The sequence below is a fragment of the Gopherus flavomarginatus genome, chromosome 5 (genome assembly GCF_025201925.1).
Source record: "Gopherus flavomarginatus isolate rGopFla2 chromosome 5, rGopFla2.mat.asm, whole genome shotgun sequence".
Taxonomy (NCBI): Eukaryota; Metazoa; Chordata; order Testudines; family Testudinidae; genus Gopherus; species Gopherus flavomarginatus.
Genome location: NC_066621.1, coordinates 75,450,745 through 75,467,792, shown reverse-complemented (window position 1 = coordinate 75,467,792; position 17,048 = coordinate 75,450,745). Strand labels below are relative to the sequence as shown.

Here is a 17,048-nt window from a genome sequence, read left to right as displayed (position 1 = left end):
CGGGTACAGAGTTAAATCAGTTTAACGCTGCTAAAATTGGTTTAAAAGCGTAGTGTAGACCAGGCCTCAATCACTGTCTCCTCAACCTCTCATTTCCTGCTCTCTGTAGTCTGAGGTAAAGCCTGGCCCCCTTTAACTGGGCTCACCTGCTCTGACATAGGGGCTCTAGGCCCAGCTCTACTCACATGGACCAGGTACCCTGTAATGCAACTCTCAAACTTTCAGAAAGAAAAAAAAACATGTTTTTTCTCTCCATTCTTTCTACAATTAGATTCTTTATAACACTCCTGGACCCCAATATTTCCCCAGACCAACCAAAACATTTTCCTTAGCCTTTTAAGGTTTCACAAATATCTCACAGAGTATGTCACATAAATTAAAATAGGTCACAGAATATTCTTCCTGTCCCAGGGACCCTAGCACAGTGTCTCCAGCAAAAAACCCTTGTCCTATTTGCCCCAACTCTTACACAGCATGGTTAGAGTCACAGCCCAGCCTCACCAACCACACACAATATATAGTCTTATCTTTGCTGCCTGGGCTTCAAAGTCTCTGCTTGCATAGGTCTTTCTGTCTCTGCCTGGAATTTCTACCTCAGTCTCAAGGTCATGAGCCATGAGGAGTAAATGTCCTTTTTCCTCCTTGGTGAACCAGAGATCTGTCACAAGTTGTTCTTTCTCAAACTTGAGGTTCTGTAATTCATGTTCTGTTGCTTCCAGATGCTCTGTGAGGTCCAAGAGATCATAACAGGAGCCATAAAACAGGTACCTGCTATCTCCTTCCTCATATCAGAGCCTTGCTTCCATCCCTGGCCCTCTATCTGGGCTTCTATTTGTTATTGTGGCCCCATTTGAATCCCTACTCTAGCTTGTTTAATGGGGAGTCCAATCTGGGTCCCCACAGTACCTTGTTGGGATTCTGCTTGGGTCTCTACAGTAAGCTGCCAAACCTGCTTGGGTCTCCACAATACCTTGCTGGGTCTGAGACTCTGTTGGGTCTGAGACTCCATTTGGGTTCCCATTAGCTTCCATTCCTTGGTACTTCTGTCTGTCTTGGGTTGGGCTAATTCTTTCTTCAGGATCAAGCATTGTTGCTTCTTTCTCAGCCTCCACCCACACCCTGGCTAACTCTTGTTTAACACCACTAGCTGATTAATAATTTTCCCTCATGAGATGTTTGCATCGTCCAACCCCTGTTGGCACTTGCTAAGCTGATCCATCACTCCCTGGAAATGGTCATGGTCTCCCTCTCAGCCTTCCATTGGCATCTTTACTCTGGGTCCTAGCTCTCTTATTTCCTTTTCTGATCGACCTCAACCCCCTGGTCCTGGGATGTTGTTCTAATCTCTAGTTTTCCGCATTACGTGGGCTGAAAAAATGACCTAGTTTTTCCCCAGAACTATTAGCCAAGGCACACCCTTGACCACCCCGATATGACGTCAAGCTTTCTGACCCTGAACTTCCATGCCAACCTTTGCTGTGGGCTAGACATACGTCTCACCATGGATACACGAGATGTGTACTGGGAGACGTTGGTCTAGGTTATTTACCCCTTCCTTATCTTCCTGATCAAGAGTGCACTCACAACCTGAGTCTACAAGTCCCTTAACGATGGTTCCTCCCAACCTAACTAGTACCTCCCATGGCCACCCAAGGTCTCTCTCCTTTGAAAGTTTCCCTGGAACATCCTCCATTGAGCACCTCTCAGTTTGCCATTCCAGCCGCTCATCTCCTTTGGCCTTAAAGGAGACCTCAGCTTGTTCCATACCTTCCCCCACTGAGGTTGGCTGGAAGTGGCTTACTCAACTCTGTGCTCCCACAGATAGAACCTTCAGGAACTTCTCCAAGACAATCTGATGCATGACCTTTTCTATCAAGCTGGTCTCAGAGTCGAGCCACTGCATTGTGTCTTTCTTTTTCTGGTCCAGTACCTGTGAGAATACTCCTTGTGGAAATGGTTCAACCCAAAACCAGCATCTGTATGACTCAAGAGTCAGTCCTCATTGGTTCAAAATGGCTGCCTTCACTACCAGGTAGATGTTTGCCTGCTCATTGCTTGCCACTCTGTAAGCCACCTATGCCTAGCTTCTCAGAAACAGTGCTATGTGGGCTGCCAATGTTGATTCCTCACAGACTGAATGCCTTTGCCACCCTCTCAAATATTTTGAGGAAGGCCTCATGGTTGTCATCTGGATCAAGCTTTGCCAGGTCTGGAACCAGCTGACACAGGGTCCCTTTACCGACTCTGTTGCTTGGTGATCCTGGGCTACCTTCTGCAATCACTCTTGCTGTTGGAAGTGGACTACTTGCCACCTCCATTGCACTGCAAACTGGGCCTCTGATTATTTCTGATGATTCTCCATCAACTTCATGAGCACGGCCTAAGTCTGCTGTTGTTGCTCTTGTTGTCACTATATTATGGCCATCTGCTGCTGCTACCTAGTCACTAACAGGCCAATTACTTCCTCCAGCTTTCCCTTAGCCCCAAGCTAGATGGGATCAGCCCAGCTTTCCTCTTCATTCCTCCCCGATATCAGGACTAATCGAGGTGTGCACATTCTCCACCATATGTGTCAGTGCAGGGCTTCACCCCAGCTTCCAAGCACACACTGCCATGCTCAGTTCCTTTAAGAAGGTTTATTTTCTTAAAACAGGCAAATAAACTGAAAAACACTCTTTTAACTCACTCCTTTGTCTCAGCCTTCAGGGTCACCTCTCCCAGGGGTCTCTGGCCTTCCTGCTCCTGGAAGATTCCAAGTTTTAGTCTCCTCTGCTTCCTTCCTGGAGCAGAAGACCCTAGGACTGCTTCTCTGGACACCTTGCACCAGGGATCCACCACCAGAGTTAGTTCCACTCCACTTTGGTTTCCCTTCCCCAGGCACAGCCTATCTCAATCACTCTTTCCTCCTCTCTCATTTCCTGTCCTTTATAGGCAGAGGTTCAGCTCAGACCCCTTTAATTAGCTAGATTGGGCTCACCTGCTCTAATACAGGGACAGTGGTCCCAGCTCTACTCACAGGGATCAGATACTCTGTGACATTCTGTGAGGAAGGGTGCTGGTTTCTGTAATCCTGTCACCTTGCTCAGTTCAATACCCATAAAAGTCATGGAGGCAGCAGGGCCTTCAGTTTTTCCCATAGGCAAATGAAATCCTCAAACATTCTATTATCTCAGAAAAAGGTCCTTAACAAGGACTCACAATATCCCATATCCACACAAGCTTTAAAAAAAGAAATAATTGAAATAGTACCCATCCTCATCCAAGCTCAGTCAGGTTGGATGAAGAGGGGGAGAAAGTGAACAAAAGTCTGCCTTGTATGGAATCATCAACTTCTGGAGGAAAACAGGGTACTGGATGGTGCTACTGGATGGGCCTTGCTGGTGTGTCCTCACAAAGGACTCTCCAATAAATAGGAATTAGAACAGCCTGCTGGGAAACTGGTGGGAGGGAAAAAGAAAATGACACTCCAACAGCTGCAGTAACAATTCTTCTGGCTGTTGCTGCGCCTTGCCTTGGTCAGATTCTGTTGGCAATGAGGCAGGAGTGGCAACAAGGGGCTGGGGCAAAGGGAGACTTTGCCTGATTTGCTTTACTTAGAGCAGTGCTAGTGATTGTAGTATATGTGTTGGACATGTGGTTAAAACCATCTCAGCCCTAAGCAATAGCAGCAGATGGCAATGACCTGATCTGATGAATCTTGTATGACCAAACATCATCCTGGACTAGGAGGGAAGTAAGCTGGGGAACTGGAATACAGTGGTCAAGAGGCATGGGCCGGGAGAAAAGGTGGCCAAAGAAAGGAATAGAAACAAGAGAAAGAAGTGGGTGAGGAGAAGAGTGGGAGGGACAAGAGATGTAAGGCAGCCAATGGGGCTGAAGAAAGCTGCCAATTGGAAGGAGGCATGCCAGTAGTCGAGACCTTCTGCTAATGGGGAAGCTGCTGATGAGGAAAAGGAGCTGCAGCCTGCAGAACAAAGCTTTCTCCAGGTGAGAATCGGGAGGATACAATAGCGTGGCCTTGTGCATTTTCTCATATATAAAGAGGGCTAGTCCCAGGTCAGCCAATCAACCAGGGCCAATGGGGAAGCTAAGTGCCTCAACAAAGCCATGGTTGGTTGGCTGGCTGAGGGCATCTGCTGAGTTCCACACAGTGAAGCCAACAATATTGCCCCTCAGCCACCCTAAATGTCTGAGCTAAGTGGGTTGCCTGAGGCAGCTAATCACAAGGCTCAAAAAACAATAAGCAAACAAGCAAATAAAACACTGACAAGCTGAAAGAAAAGGATCCAATGAAACAATGCAATTAAGGGGGATTCAATCTTTTTGTGGTCCTAGGAGGGAGCACTGAAACCGTTAAAACATCAGGTAGCAGATCAAGATCACTAGATCATGACCTCATTCTGAAGCAAAAGGGTAAATATGAGCCACATGGTATCCAGCCATAAATACAAACTGCAACATCAGAGCCAGTAGCGAAACAGACAAGCCATGCAGCTGCACACAATCAAGTCCTCTACAGTAATGTTAATCAGTGCTTTATAAAGAGGTATTTTTCTGCACAAGTTCAGTTGTGCCAGAGATAAAGCCATAGAAGGAGATAGTAGCTGTTGAAAAAGTTCATATGCATTACAAATAAAATGACACAGACTTTTCATTGAGCCCTTTGGGTATCCACACACATTTGATCCATATTATTGCTGCCTTTGGTATTTGTCCAGTACCCTATTGTAGCTGGCTACTGCTATACTCCACTGCTCTTTTCTAACATATGACACCACATCACACCCCAAGATAATAAGGTTTTGATCAGGGCAGGACATTTACAACAGCAAGAAACCAAGGCACACAGAGATCAAATAGACTGGCTGCAAGCAAGCAAGCAAGCAAAAAAAAAAAAAAGGCAGCAAACCATGGCTTGTGTGCACATGGCCAGCTAGTGTGTGTGTAGTGCAACTCCAAGAGGACTGGATGGTGAGGGTCTCCCAGCGACACTCCAGCCATTCTGGGTTGGGCCCCCAGCTTTGCCCTGCATTCCAACCCAACCTCCTCTCCCAGGACTACTGTCCCCTTTGACATAGAGAGTCAGCCAGACGTGAACGTGAGAAAGCTTTGTCAGGCGAGTCTCTTCAGCAGATCTTTGTGCAGTGTCCTCCAAAATAATAATAATTAGAAGGGGGCATGTGCAAAAGGGAGGTGAGAAACAGACCTGCCTGTTTGCATTGATTTAGTTACATACAAACATGGTGAAAGAGATTTTTCCCCCAACAATGTATTTTAAGAAGTGTGATCCCCATGCCCCGTCCAGTCCATTTCCCATCCATCCAGATCAAAGAGTCTCAGTACAATGTTTTCCTTCAGTAACAGACTCACTAGATGTATCTTCTGGGCTCATTTACATCTCTTTAGCAGGATTAATAAATCAATAAAATTATTTTTAAACTGGTTAATTCTGTCTCCTTATCTATATACACACATAAGGCCAAATTCTGCTTACTGTTACACCAATGTAAATCCAGAATAACTTCAGTGACATCAATGAAGTTATGCCAGATTCTTTCTTTCTTTGGTTATGTTCATGGCTGACGAGAGGGGAAGAAATGGGGGACAATTATACTGAGGCCCAAAGCTCCGGGGGACCCTAAAACATCTGTAACATCTGCATAAATAAAGTGAGATGGAAGGGGGGAGCCCCAGCAAACATGATACACCAGGGCCCCAAATTTCTCTTGACAGGCCTATGTATGTCTATATTGCAATCACAGAGTGTGATTTCCACTTGTGTAGACAATCCTGAGCTAGCCTTAATCTATCTAACTCAGGTTCTGGAAAAGTGAAGCCACAGCAGCCTGGGCTTCAGTGCAGGCTAGCCATGTGAGTAATTACTCAGAGCTCTGGGTGGGCTTGTACAGCGTGCACTGACATACATGTTACTGCAACTTCAAGACTCCAAGACTGTAGCTTACTTGATAAAGCTAGATCACATATATCTACTCAAGGTGCCATCACATCCTGTGATTGATGTATAGACATAACCTTCCTTTCTCTTTCTTTCTTTCTTTCTTTCTTTCTTTCTTTCTTTCTTTCTTTCTTTCTTTCTTCTGATTCTCTTTTGCAGAATTTATATTACATATGAGTATACATACAGAGATCTCTGTCAAGACACAGTCTCTGCATTGGAGATGGACCTAACACCTCAAAATGTGGTGTGTTTTGAATCTGAATGGGAGGCGTGGATCTGAATTTTATGAATACTTTCTTACTCCAATTACTTAAACCTCAGTTCAGATCTCAGTTGTGACATTCAGGTGCATTTCTAAGGGATAGAGCCAGAGACAAGGATGAACAAATGAAAACCCACCATTTTAAATTTAAAATATCAATATAAATGATTGTATCATATAAGGCCCAATGCATGTATGAAGGTGATATAGGACTTGATTGAGGAAGATGATGAGTGAACTTCTAGATGCTCTGAACACTCTCAGCTTCCTTTCATCTGCAAGAAAGTTGAGGGCACTTGGAACCATCAGAACCCATTCAGTACCTTGCAGGTGCCCAAAGGACAGAAGGATGATCTTGTAGTTAAGGCAAAAAATCAGTTCCTAGTTTTGTCATAAACTTCCTGGGTGACCTTGGACAAATCACTTAATCTCTCTTCACCTCATTTTCACATCTGTAAAATGGGGATAATACTTTTTTTGTCCACTTTCTTTAAGTGCTACTGTAATAAAAATTATAAGGAGAATTGTCTTTCCTCAGGGATATATCAAGGCACTGGAAAAGATGGTTGCCGGGAGAATAGGGGACTGTGTGTGTGTGTGTGTGTGTGTGTGTGAGAGAGAGAGAGAGAGAGAGAAGGAAGGCAGTTACTCAATTCAATGCTGAGGGACTGAAAGAAACACCTTCACATTGTTCTTGATCTTGAATTTTACAGCTGCATAAAAAGTGTCTTACAATGAACAAACAATTTTTGTTTTCCCATAACTTTTTCATGACAACAGAAGATGGTTTGTTTTCTGGGAAGAAATTTGTATTTTGCTGTAAAGAAATGTTGGCCAGATCCTCTCTTGGGGTAAATCAACGTAATTCCATTGAAGTCAATGGCACTACACTGATTAACATCAGCTGAGAATCTGGTTCTTCAAGAAATGGCAAATTTTCACATACTCATCTGTTAGGTGGGGCTTGGGGTGGGGGATTAAGATATAGAGGTTTAAAGGAAAGTGGAATGGGATATACTTCTACTTTGATTTATTGATGACAGATTAAATTATTGTATTGTGCCATGCTGCCCATACAAATTATGAATTTAATCAATTGTCATGACACCAATAGCTTAGGTGCAGGCATCTTTTCATAGTTAAAATACCACCTAAATACATAAATAGCAAATAATCACAAATCTCAGCATGTTACCTTTAGTTGGAATCTTGTCACTTTTGCTACCAAACAGGACTTTATTCAAAGCACGTGTGGAAATGATGAAGTTTTGCTCTGAGTCAAATTTATGACTGAATTTGTGAAAACATCCTTTATTAATAAACTTGGCAATTCTATCAGGCAACTTTCATGTAATCATCTCAAAGCACTTTTCAATCTTATAGGCCCTAATCCTGCAAATACATTTGTACATTCTTAATCTTAAATTTTAATGGGTATCTGAAGGTAAGCGAGTGCTGTGTGTTTGCAGGACGAGGGCCCTAGACTCTTTGTATTGAGGGCTGACATTGACTCTGCTTGCACAGTGCTTTACACAATGGGATCCTGGCCTGGCTGAGGACTCTATGTATTACCATAATAAAATAACAAACATTAATAAGAAGAAAACAATAACAGTCATTAACACTCTAGCATCTTCAAAGAACTTTACAAGCATTAATTAATAATATCTAATGAGTTAAGTATTTACACACTAATTAAAGTTGCAAAATAACCTTAGGGTTTAAGTAAATATTGTTATAACCTTTTTGCAGATGGGTTCGTAAACGGGAGCATAGAGAGATTGGGATTAACAAAATAAGGATTTGCCATGGAGAATAGGACCCAGGAGGCCTGACTTTTACATACCAGCTCTAACCATTAGACTACTCTGCCTGTTGCCAGTGTTGCCTGAATAGGCTACAGATTGCCTGTATAACTGCATAGCTCTGTTTGCAGAAATAACCTGTCCTGGGCCTTTTTATTCTGATAACGAGTCAGTTTCATCCACAGCTGTATTTATAAAACAGCCAATACCTTCAAACGTAGAATCATGTTAGGCTCTTCCTTTTCTAAGGACGATCAGGTAGGAAGGGGCTGTACTGCACAGGAAGGACAATAGGGGATGCGATAGTTGGTAACCAGCTAGATGAGCGCCAGTTTTTCTTTCAGGGCCAAATAATGATATCCTCATACATGCAGTAATTACCTTAGTCCCTAAATAATAACATTGGCTTCAGTGGGATAGGAGGGCTCCTAGGATAGGGCATTGTTCACTAGGAATAAGAGTATCCAAATCTGGCCCAGAATTGGTTGACACACTGACTATCTCACTCCAATGGGTCTTCTAACTTTTGAGGACCAAGTTGCAGCCATCCAAAAGAAGCAACGAGATCTCAGTCCTGTTTGCCGTGTTGTTGCTGCCTGTCGATCCCGGGATATTGGAGAGACAAGGTGGGTGAGGTAATATCTTTACCTCACGCACCGTGTCTCCCTAAAGACCTCTCCTGACAATCCCGAGGGCCAAAGAGAGAGAAAGGACTTTTTGGGACATGCCACACACTCAATAATATGTGTGCATCTCACAAGAGGATAAAAGGACATCATCTAAAGTTTGCTTAGGTTTAGCGAAGGTCAGAGATTTTCGCACCTAGGTGAGCTGTCATCTGGCTCGGGGCAATTCTCTTTCCTCTCGCATCTCTTGCTGGAACAGCAGGAGTGCTTGCTGGCGTGAAAAAGACTAAACTGTCCTCGGGGCTATAAAAGAGCTGAGTCACAAACAACTTTTTTCTGTTGCATATTAATTCAGGGCCATACAAAATTGTTCTGACATCCTCCCACCTGTTTGTTTCTGAAGACATCGAAAAAGACCTAGGACGAGGCTAAGGCAGGTAACCGAGCCTTTGTGACTTGCCCTTATTAAAACAGTACAGGTTTATGAACTCAAACCTTCTGCTCCCCTCATTTTGAATATTGTGTTAATATTATATGCAGGGAAATGATTCCAAGGAGTGAATATATCACATTCAAAGATCAGAAATCACCTGTATCACCATTGAGACAACACTGCAATACTAAAATGAATGTGAAGAGATTAGAAATCAGCTGCATCACTAAAACACCATTCAATATTTGTAACCAGTTTTGAATTCTGCATTGTCTTAAACTCTGAAGTAATGCAATGTGTTCCGATTTCTTAAAGGACACTTAGAATCCAAAAAGTTACTTTTACTTTCGAATGTCTTTTGCCTCTTTAAGTGTTTTCCTTTGTATTAAAGACTTAGCCCTTTGGTTTAATAAATGTTTCCTCTCCCCCCACCCTCTCAGTTCTTTCATTTTTCATTTCTTAAACCTCCCATGCAACAACTATTTTGGCTTTTAATGAAGGGAATTTTTTTGCATCCAGCAAACTGTAAACCATGTCGCCTGGATACAGCAAAAGCCGAAATTCCACAGATTTCCACAAAGTCAGACATTGTGTTGAGGGAAAAGCTTGTTGGGCATTCTTTGATTTTTGTGTCCTGCATTAGCATTTGTAAGAAAGAAAGAAAGAAAGAAAGAAAGAAAGAAAGAAAGAAAGAAAGAAAGAAAGAAAGAAAGAAACACTGCATGTGATGAACGCAAAATGTGGCATTTTCTTTTTTAAAGTTGGCCTTTCCTGCTAGGTGAAAAAAATGTGCCTCTGCCTCTCCCCTCAAGACACGATTCGAAGTTGTTTAGCATCTAGAGGTGATAATCTGACTTCTGTTAAACTGGATTGAACGCTGCAGCAAAGAGCGGTAGGTGGTGATGTAATAGGTACCAACGCACATGGATATATAAATATCGTGGCTAGGGCTAAAGCGCTATGGCTGAGCAGCTATAGAAGAAGATCACCACTTCAGACAACTTCTGGAGTTGAGATCAAGTTCAGAATAAGATTCAGCTGAGTCGATCCCCCCTGCTTTTTCTCCCCTTGCTCATAGGATTTCTTCTCCATGCAACCTGACCAGGGAAACCACAGCTCGTTTGGTGACTGAGCTATTGGGATCCCTCCTTTGCTGCTTCTCCCCCTTTTTTTCTGTGATCTAAGTATAAAGTGGGAGCTCCGAGGCGAGTGTATTTTTAGAGCAATTGACTCCCTTCTAACCACGTGTGCTGCCCATGTTGATCAGGATGACTCTCCCCTCGGCCTTCTTGCCAATCTTGCTCCTGGGACTGCTTTCGCCTTGGGTGGTGCGCTGCGTTCCCTTCTCTGCCCAGCACAACGACACCCTGGAGTGGCGCTGGGAGACTCTCTTCTCTCGCTCCATGGCCAGGCTCCCGGGGGAGAGGAAAGAGACCAGCCGGGACGGTGACTATCTGTTGGGCATCAAGAGGCTGCGACGTCTCTACTGTAACGTAGGCATCGGGTTTCACATCCAAGTCTTGCCAGACGGCAGAATCAACGGGATTCACAACGAAAATCGATACAGTAAGTTGCTTTATTATTATTATTTCCCCCACCTTGTCAATTTCCGGAGGGGGGAGTTATGATGGGGGGGGGGTTGGCACCTCGAAGCGCATCTCACCTGATTCCTGACATTTCAGCTGGTGACTTTCCTAAGCTCCCCTTCTAGGAGGGATCGTGGGGCTCTGTAATTTTGGGAAAAAGGTGTGCGGGGGGTGGGGCGGGGATCAGCTGAAAGGCACTTGGTTGTATTCGCACTTTTCCTCCTTGGTGCCCTGTTCGGAAAATAGATTCGCATTCCCAGCGTGTGTTGCACTTTGTATATTAGAGCTTCTGCACAGAAACACACAAGGGCCCCTTTAGAGGGAAAACGTATTATTGCAGCTGGTTACCTAGGTATTGTGAGCGGCTTATAGAAAGCTTTCCAAAGTCAGCTGAAAGTCGGTCCTAAGCAAGCATGATCAAACTCAAGCTGCATCGACTGATTTCCTTAAGATCAGGTTTGAATTGGGTTATCAAGTCCCTCAAATAAGTGGCATTGATCCTGCTGAAGACACAAGGTTACTAAGTAAAAAAGTGCTTAGCCAGAAGTCCCAGAGCCTTGGGTTTGAAAGTCCATATGTATATGCTTAACTGGCATGAGCATTGGAAATCAATCAGGGAAAATCTTTTTGTTCATGTCCTTCCCTCCGCCCCCAAGGACTTGTTTTAAAAATAATGGCACTGCAGGGCTCTGATTGCTTGCTTGAGAGCGATTTATGGAGGAGGCTACTGTGTATGGATAGAATTGCTTAAAGCAATATTTTTCCTGCTGTCGAAAAGAATCAGGTGTTCTGCCCACGTCAGCATCTGGATGCTCAGCACCACAGCATGCAGGGTGTTCCTCCCCCACCCTCGGGTTTTCAAACAGTAAATTGGGATTCCTGAGTCAAAAGCAACTCTCAGACGTTAGCACAGTCCAACAGAAAAGCATCTGTTAGTGACTTAACCCCTTGGCCCCATGACTTTATCTGATACCCAACTGAAACAATAGGATTTGGGGTTATAAACAGCATGATGACAAATGTTTGATTTGCCACAAAATTATTGTTACTTATTTTAAATCGGGCCGTGAGTGAGATTCCTCCTTCCCATTTAAAATATCGGGGTTGTTTTTATTTTTTAAAGAGCTGTTTTATTAGACATTATCTAGCCACTGAATGGGAGCGGCTTTCAGTCTTTAAAGCACAGGGGGAAAACTAACACACATAATCATCTTGAAAATTTTAAAAACTGGTTCATCAAGGAAGTAACTGTGAAGCCACATATAGAAGCATGTCAATGATGTTAGGCAAATAATCACGATTTAGCCTTAATTGGAAGGCATAGGTTTGATATGGCCACTGTTTGTGTTAAATAGACCCATAATAAGGTTAATACGTGTATCTATGTTGTGTGTGACTCCTTATGCATCGTTTCTCACCATAGGTCTGCTTGAAATTTCTCCAGTGGAAAGAGGAGTGGTGAGCCTATTTGGTGTTAAAAGTGGACTCTTCGTAGCCATGAATAGCAAAGGCAAACTCTATGGATCTGTAAGTAGCATATGAGATACTGTGTGACTGGCTACATGACCATAACAATCCACGATGAAGAGCGGCTGTGGTGTTTTTGGATTTAAATGGCCCAAGCCCCAGTCCTACACTGCATTGCTCATCGAAGACAGGACACTCTTGAAGCACTCTGTTTTACCGTGAATGGAAGGTGTATTGTGCAGAGATGCTACTGGAGTAGTGCCTTTCATGTAAATTCCATTCTTCGCATTTCTAGCCACTAGATGTACTTACTATCCTCCCTGGTGTAAAAGTAACTCAGCAAGGGACCACCCTTATTGCAAGTTTCTCCGCAAACACAGTCATCATTTTGTTGGGCAATACCACAAGCTAGTCTGCATAATAATTAATTAATTTAATTAAGTAATTAACTAATCAAGCTCTCCAAATAGGAACAGCTTCAATCAGGCATATATATCTGCTCAGTTTCTCTGAGGGAACTTTAATTTGTGACCAGTCCCACATGTGTTTTTTGTAATCTTTTATGACATCACAAATCAATACCTACTGTGATCACTCTTTGTAAATGCTGCAGAACTGACTCTGCTCTGATGATAGATAGATAGTCATCAAAACTCCCTCTTTTTAAAAACAAATTTGATCTGTTCAGCCAGAATGAAAGTATGTCTTGCATTTTTACATTGGATTTTGGGAACAAATAGGGGACAGGATTTCATTTTTTAAACCCACTTGGCACTGAAAATAATAACACAAGTCTTGTTTCAGGTCACTTAGAACTTTCCCTCTGCTTGTTGCCTTTCCCTTTGTATAAGTTTCTGTGGCCAGCATCATTTCTGTCCTATGATCCTGTGTGTAGAATTCTGCTTTCAAACTGACTTCTCTATCAATGACTTCTCTGTTTCATGTCTTTCCACATTCATTCTGAAGGGGTTTGGTCACTAAGGGGCCCGATCCTGCACGCCTTAACTCCAGCAAAGCTCTAATTGAAGTGAATGGCCATTTTGCCTGAATGAGAACGTAAATATACAAAGTAACTGGTTTAGGGCCTGATCCTGCACCAGTGCAGTCAAGAGGCCATTTTGCTATTGACTCCACTCGAAGCAGTATCAGGCCTTCAAAGTACAACAGCTCCTCTGTCATCATCTCTAATAGGGACATCAAGCAGGACTCTTGGCTGCATTGTGTGCCCTGGGTATTTTAAAATCCAATGCAGATTTAACTCTAGCAGGTCGAGCCCTGATTTACAAAAACTAGTGCTTAAAATTAATAATAGAGATAATCCCTTTAGTTGCCTTAGTGCCTATCAGTGCTAGCCCAATACTGTGCTAGTATCTGTATCCAGGAAATGCACCTGCCTCCCTTTGTATCCACAGAAGAAATTATTTCACTGGCAAAGAAAGAGTGCCCTTGCCTTACCTTCAAATCAGCTTACCTTCAAATCTGCTAGCATCAACGGATCCAAATTCCTCATTCAAGATCAAGGAGGAAATAGTCAGTTCTGAAATGTTCTGGGTACCTTTAAAATTCTTTCCTCTTTCCTATCAAAACATTTTGCCAACATTTAGAGGCTCCTGAGCTCTGAAATATCCTAGGCAATGTATTGTTGGAGTGCAGCTAATATTTTTGGAAGCCAAGGGTTTCTGTAGATGTTAAATGTAATCTATTTAATGTCAGAAAGATCAACGGGCCTATTATTTAAAAAGGTGACTTGAAGGAAGGTTACATCCTGCAAAACTTCCACTGACTTCAATGTAAGGACTGAACGTCAAAATTCTGATCCTCGCTAATGGGAAAAGTCTGATTGAATAGATCTACCTGAGGAAAGCAACAGAATTTTGCCCTAAATTTATACAAGCTGCATTGCCAGCTGTGTTAAAATGTGACATGTTTCCATAGTTGTGTAGACAGGCTACTAGATGCTCTTAGCCTCTTTGGACATATCTGATTGATCTGGATTTTAAAACCCTTAATGAATCCATGGTTTCTGATGGGCCATCTGGAGTCTCCATGGGATGATCTTTTCAAAAGATCACTAGAGGAAAAAAATCAGCTGTGCATTTCCTTTCATCGGGCCTACACCTGTTGGTAATAATATTTCCAGACCTGATGTTTAATATTTCCTCCCCCCTTCCTCCTCCTTTGCATTTCAGACCCATTTCAACGATGAGTGTAAATTCAAAGAGATTCTTCTGCCGAACAACTACAATGCTTACGAGTCCAGGATTTACCCTGGCATGTACATAGCTCTGAGCAAAAATGGAAGAACAAAGAAAGGCAACAAAGTGTCTCCCACAATGACAGTGACACATTTTCTTCCTAGAATCTGAGACATCTTCCTTCAGACCTACCTCAGCACAGGGGAAGAGACAAGCCACGCTTGGGGAAAACATGGTGCACTTTTATTGGAGAGTTTTATGCAAGACTAGGTGTAAGATATTTAAATTAATTATTTAAGTCTGTATATATTGCAACAAAATTATTTATAGTTCTGATTTTTTTTATGTCTAAAAACAAACAGACAAACAAACAAAAAAACCCAACCCAAGCTATTTCATTTGATGGTGCAACTGTAGAAGACTTCTGCTTTGTGGTTTATTTAACTTTTTTAAATTTATCACAGGTGTGCTGCTATTATGTGTTTTAAAACAAGTGAAATTCGATTCCTATATTACAATGTTTTGCACTGTTTGTGTGTTGTACAGTGTTTGTTGGTGTACACGTATTTGTTTGGTTTTTTTTAACCCACCACCACCAGATAAGGTCTTAGTCTTTGAAAATGAGCTGTGCAAACCTTTCTCAGTTCTGATGCTAGCTTGTAGGAACATACAATGTCTGACCTCCTTTGTGCAGTGTTGCTATTTAATTGAAATGGTATCAGTTTACTTCTGGTACAGAAAGTGCAGTGTTGAAGTACTACCCCACAAATCTGTTTTTAGATCTGCCAGTGCTGAACTTTGAACTTTCCTGCAGTCAATCTTTGCAGAGCTACTAGGCAGCAGAGACGCTTAAACAACTATATAAACTCATTTTTTTTCTGTTCTGTTCAGATAAATAGGAACACAATTTCTTTTGTGACCCTTAAAGAAAGCTAATATTACATATGATTGCTTTGCACATGAGGTCTAAACAGTGTGTGTCGACCCCTCCCCTAACAAACACTGTGAAATATGCTACTATGAACTCATTGTGTTTATTTATTCAAATCAAAATTCCTTTTTCAAATTTGGAGACTACACTTATTTTCCAAAGCCTATGAAACTCTATGGTTCCCATATTTTAAAATATATAATCAAAACACATTTTCTGATTCTTGAAAAACCCAAGCTCTATAGATAGAAGTCAGACTGGTTTTAAGTGAGTAAAGCTGGTCTATATTATTTTTAAAATGCAGTGTTTGGAAGGAGAAATATGCTGCTCTTTTCTATGTCTCATTCCCTGACAAAGTTAATTAATTTCTACCTCACTAATTCTTGAAGCCAATCTCCTAACAAAATCTGCATGTAAGGTGCAAACTTTTCTCTTCAGTATTATAATTCCAGGAAAGGGGGTGGATCTTTGCAATCTCAAATCTCTGTTTTTCCATATGTAGCCAAAAGTATTTAAGATAGAGTCAGTTGCATCCTATTTGAGCCTTGTCACGTTTGAGCTATCTTTACCCAGTGATTTACTTTTAGTAAGGATAATCATGGTGAAAATATTTGCAGACAGCTGTCAGGCTGCAGCACTATATGGTCATCAAGTAACCCTATATTTTTCTTTCTATATTTTGCAAATGTAACCCATGTCTCTAAAGTAATGAAGGAAAAGGCAGGTTTGATCATGAAAGAGGGGAGAAAGGAGACCCTGAAATGATGGTAAACTTTTAATTTTTTTAGAAATGTGAGACTTCATGGTCTGAAGTTGAACCCAGGCCTGATCACAATGTTTAATGAATAAGTTTAATACGCTTACAGGATGTTTACAGATAGATAATCTTCCAAATTCAACTAATGATTTTTGGACATGTACAAGTCCCAAGGCTGCAGAAAATTTGAGTTCAGCATTTTTTTCTTTCTACATTCCTATATGAAAAGTTTTTGTTCTACTAGAGTCATATATACTTGCATATATACTGTACTTACAAATGACCTTGAAAAGTAAAGCTACTCGCCAAAGTTCAGTGAGATCAGAGTGTAGCAGGACCAGATCTTAAACCATTCACTGCTGCTGTTCAAAAACAAAACCAAATTAAAAACAAAAAACAAAGCCAAACCTAAGGAAGCACCTAGGAAACATGGTGCCTAAGGATTTCTCTGCAATTTGGGGGATTTCTGTACTTTCTCTGTTTTCTATATTTGAGTAATCATCAGTGTAACTTTCGCCACTACCTCTGAAACCTCACAATTCTTCCACATTTCAGAAAGCAAATTTTGTCTGAAGAGTGGTTCTTCTGTCACCTTTCACTCCATTGAAATCCATAACTGACAGCCTCACTCTAGATGTATTCAGAGGTAATTGTTGTAACTTCCGAATATTGTTGTAAAATCTTTATATCAATGTTACATGGTATGAGCTTTCATCATTTACCAGAATCTGTCTGTAGTTTTATACAGGTGCTGTTCAATATTGTGGTGTATGTGCTGTGCACATTTAAATGCATAATAAATGATACACGTTTACACTAGAACTGACTGAAGTTATTTAGAATGGACTTCATTCCTCCTATGAAAGACAAGACATTATTCCTCTCTTTTAAACATATGGGCACCTTTAAATAATATTACAAGAAGTTTTTATGACAGATGTTCCCAGCACACCCAATTTGGTAATCCTTACTCAGGCAAAACTCTCACTGAAGGCACTGGGAATTTTGTCTGAGTAGACCCAGGTTC

General features: G+C 41.9%; 1 protein-coding gene across 1 annotated transcript; it reads left to right on the top strand.

Moving 5' to 3' along the window:
- Positions 1-10,341: 10,341 nt before the first annotated feature.
- FGF4 (fibroblast growth factor 4) lies at positions 10,342-16,820 on the top strand. Its single transcript, XM_050955538.1, has 3 exons — positions 10,342-10,651; positions 12,095-12,198; positions 14,328-16,820. Exons 1-3 carry the CDS (start codon positions 10,342-10,344, stop codon positions 14,502-14,504), a joined length of 591 nt encoding a protein of 196 aa, XP_050811495.1. The 3' UTR covers positions 14,505-16,820.
- Positions 16,821-17,048: the final 228 nt, after the last annotated feature.

Bases quoted from the DNA above. Each gene is read 5' to 3' on its own strand.
- FGF4 (XM_050955538.1), top strand. From the start codon at position 10,342: ATGTTGATCAGGATGACTCTCCCCTCGGCCTTCTTGCCAATCTTGCTC. The intron at 10,652-12,094 runs GTAAGTTGCTTT...TTCTCACCATAG, and splicing joins TCACAACGAAAATCGATACA to GTCTGCTTGAAATTTCTCCA. The intron at 12,199-14,327 runs GTAAGTAGCATA...TTTGCATTTCAG, and splicing joins AAGGCAAACTCTATGGATCT to ACCCATTTCAACGATGAGTG.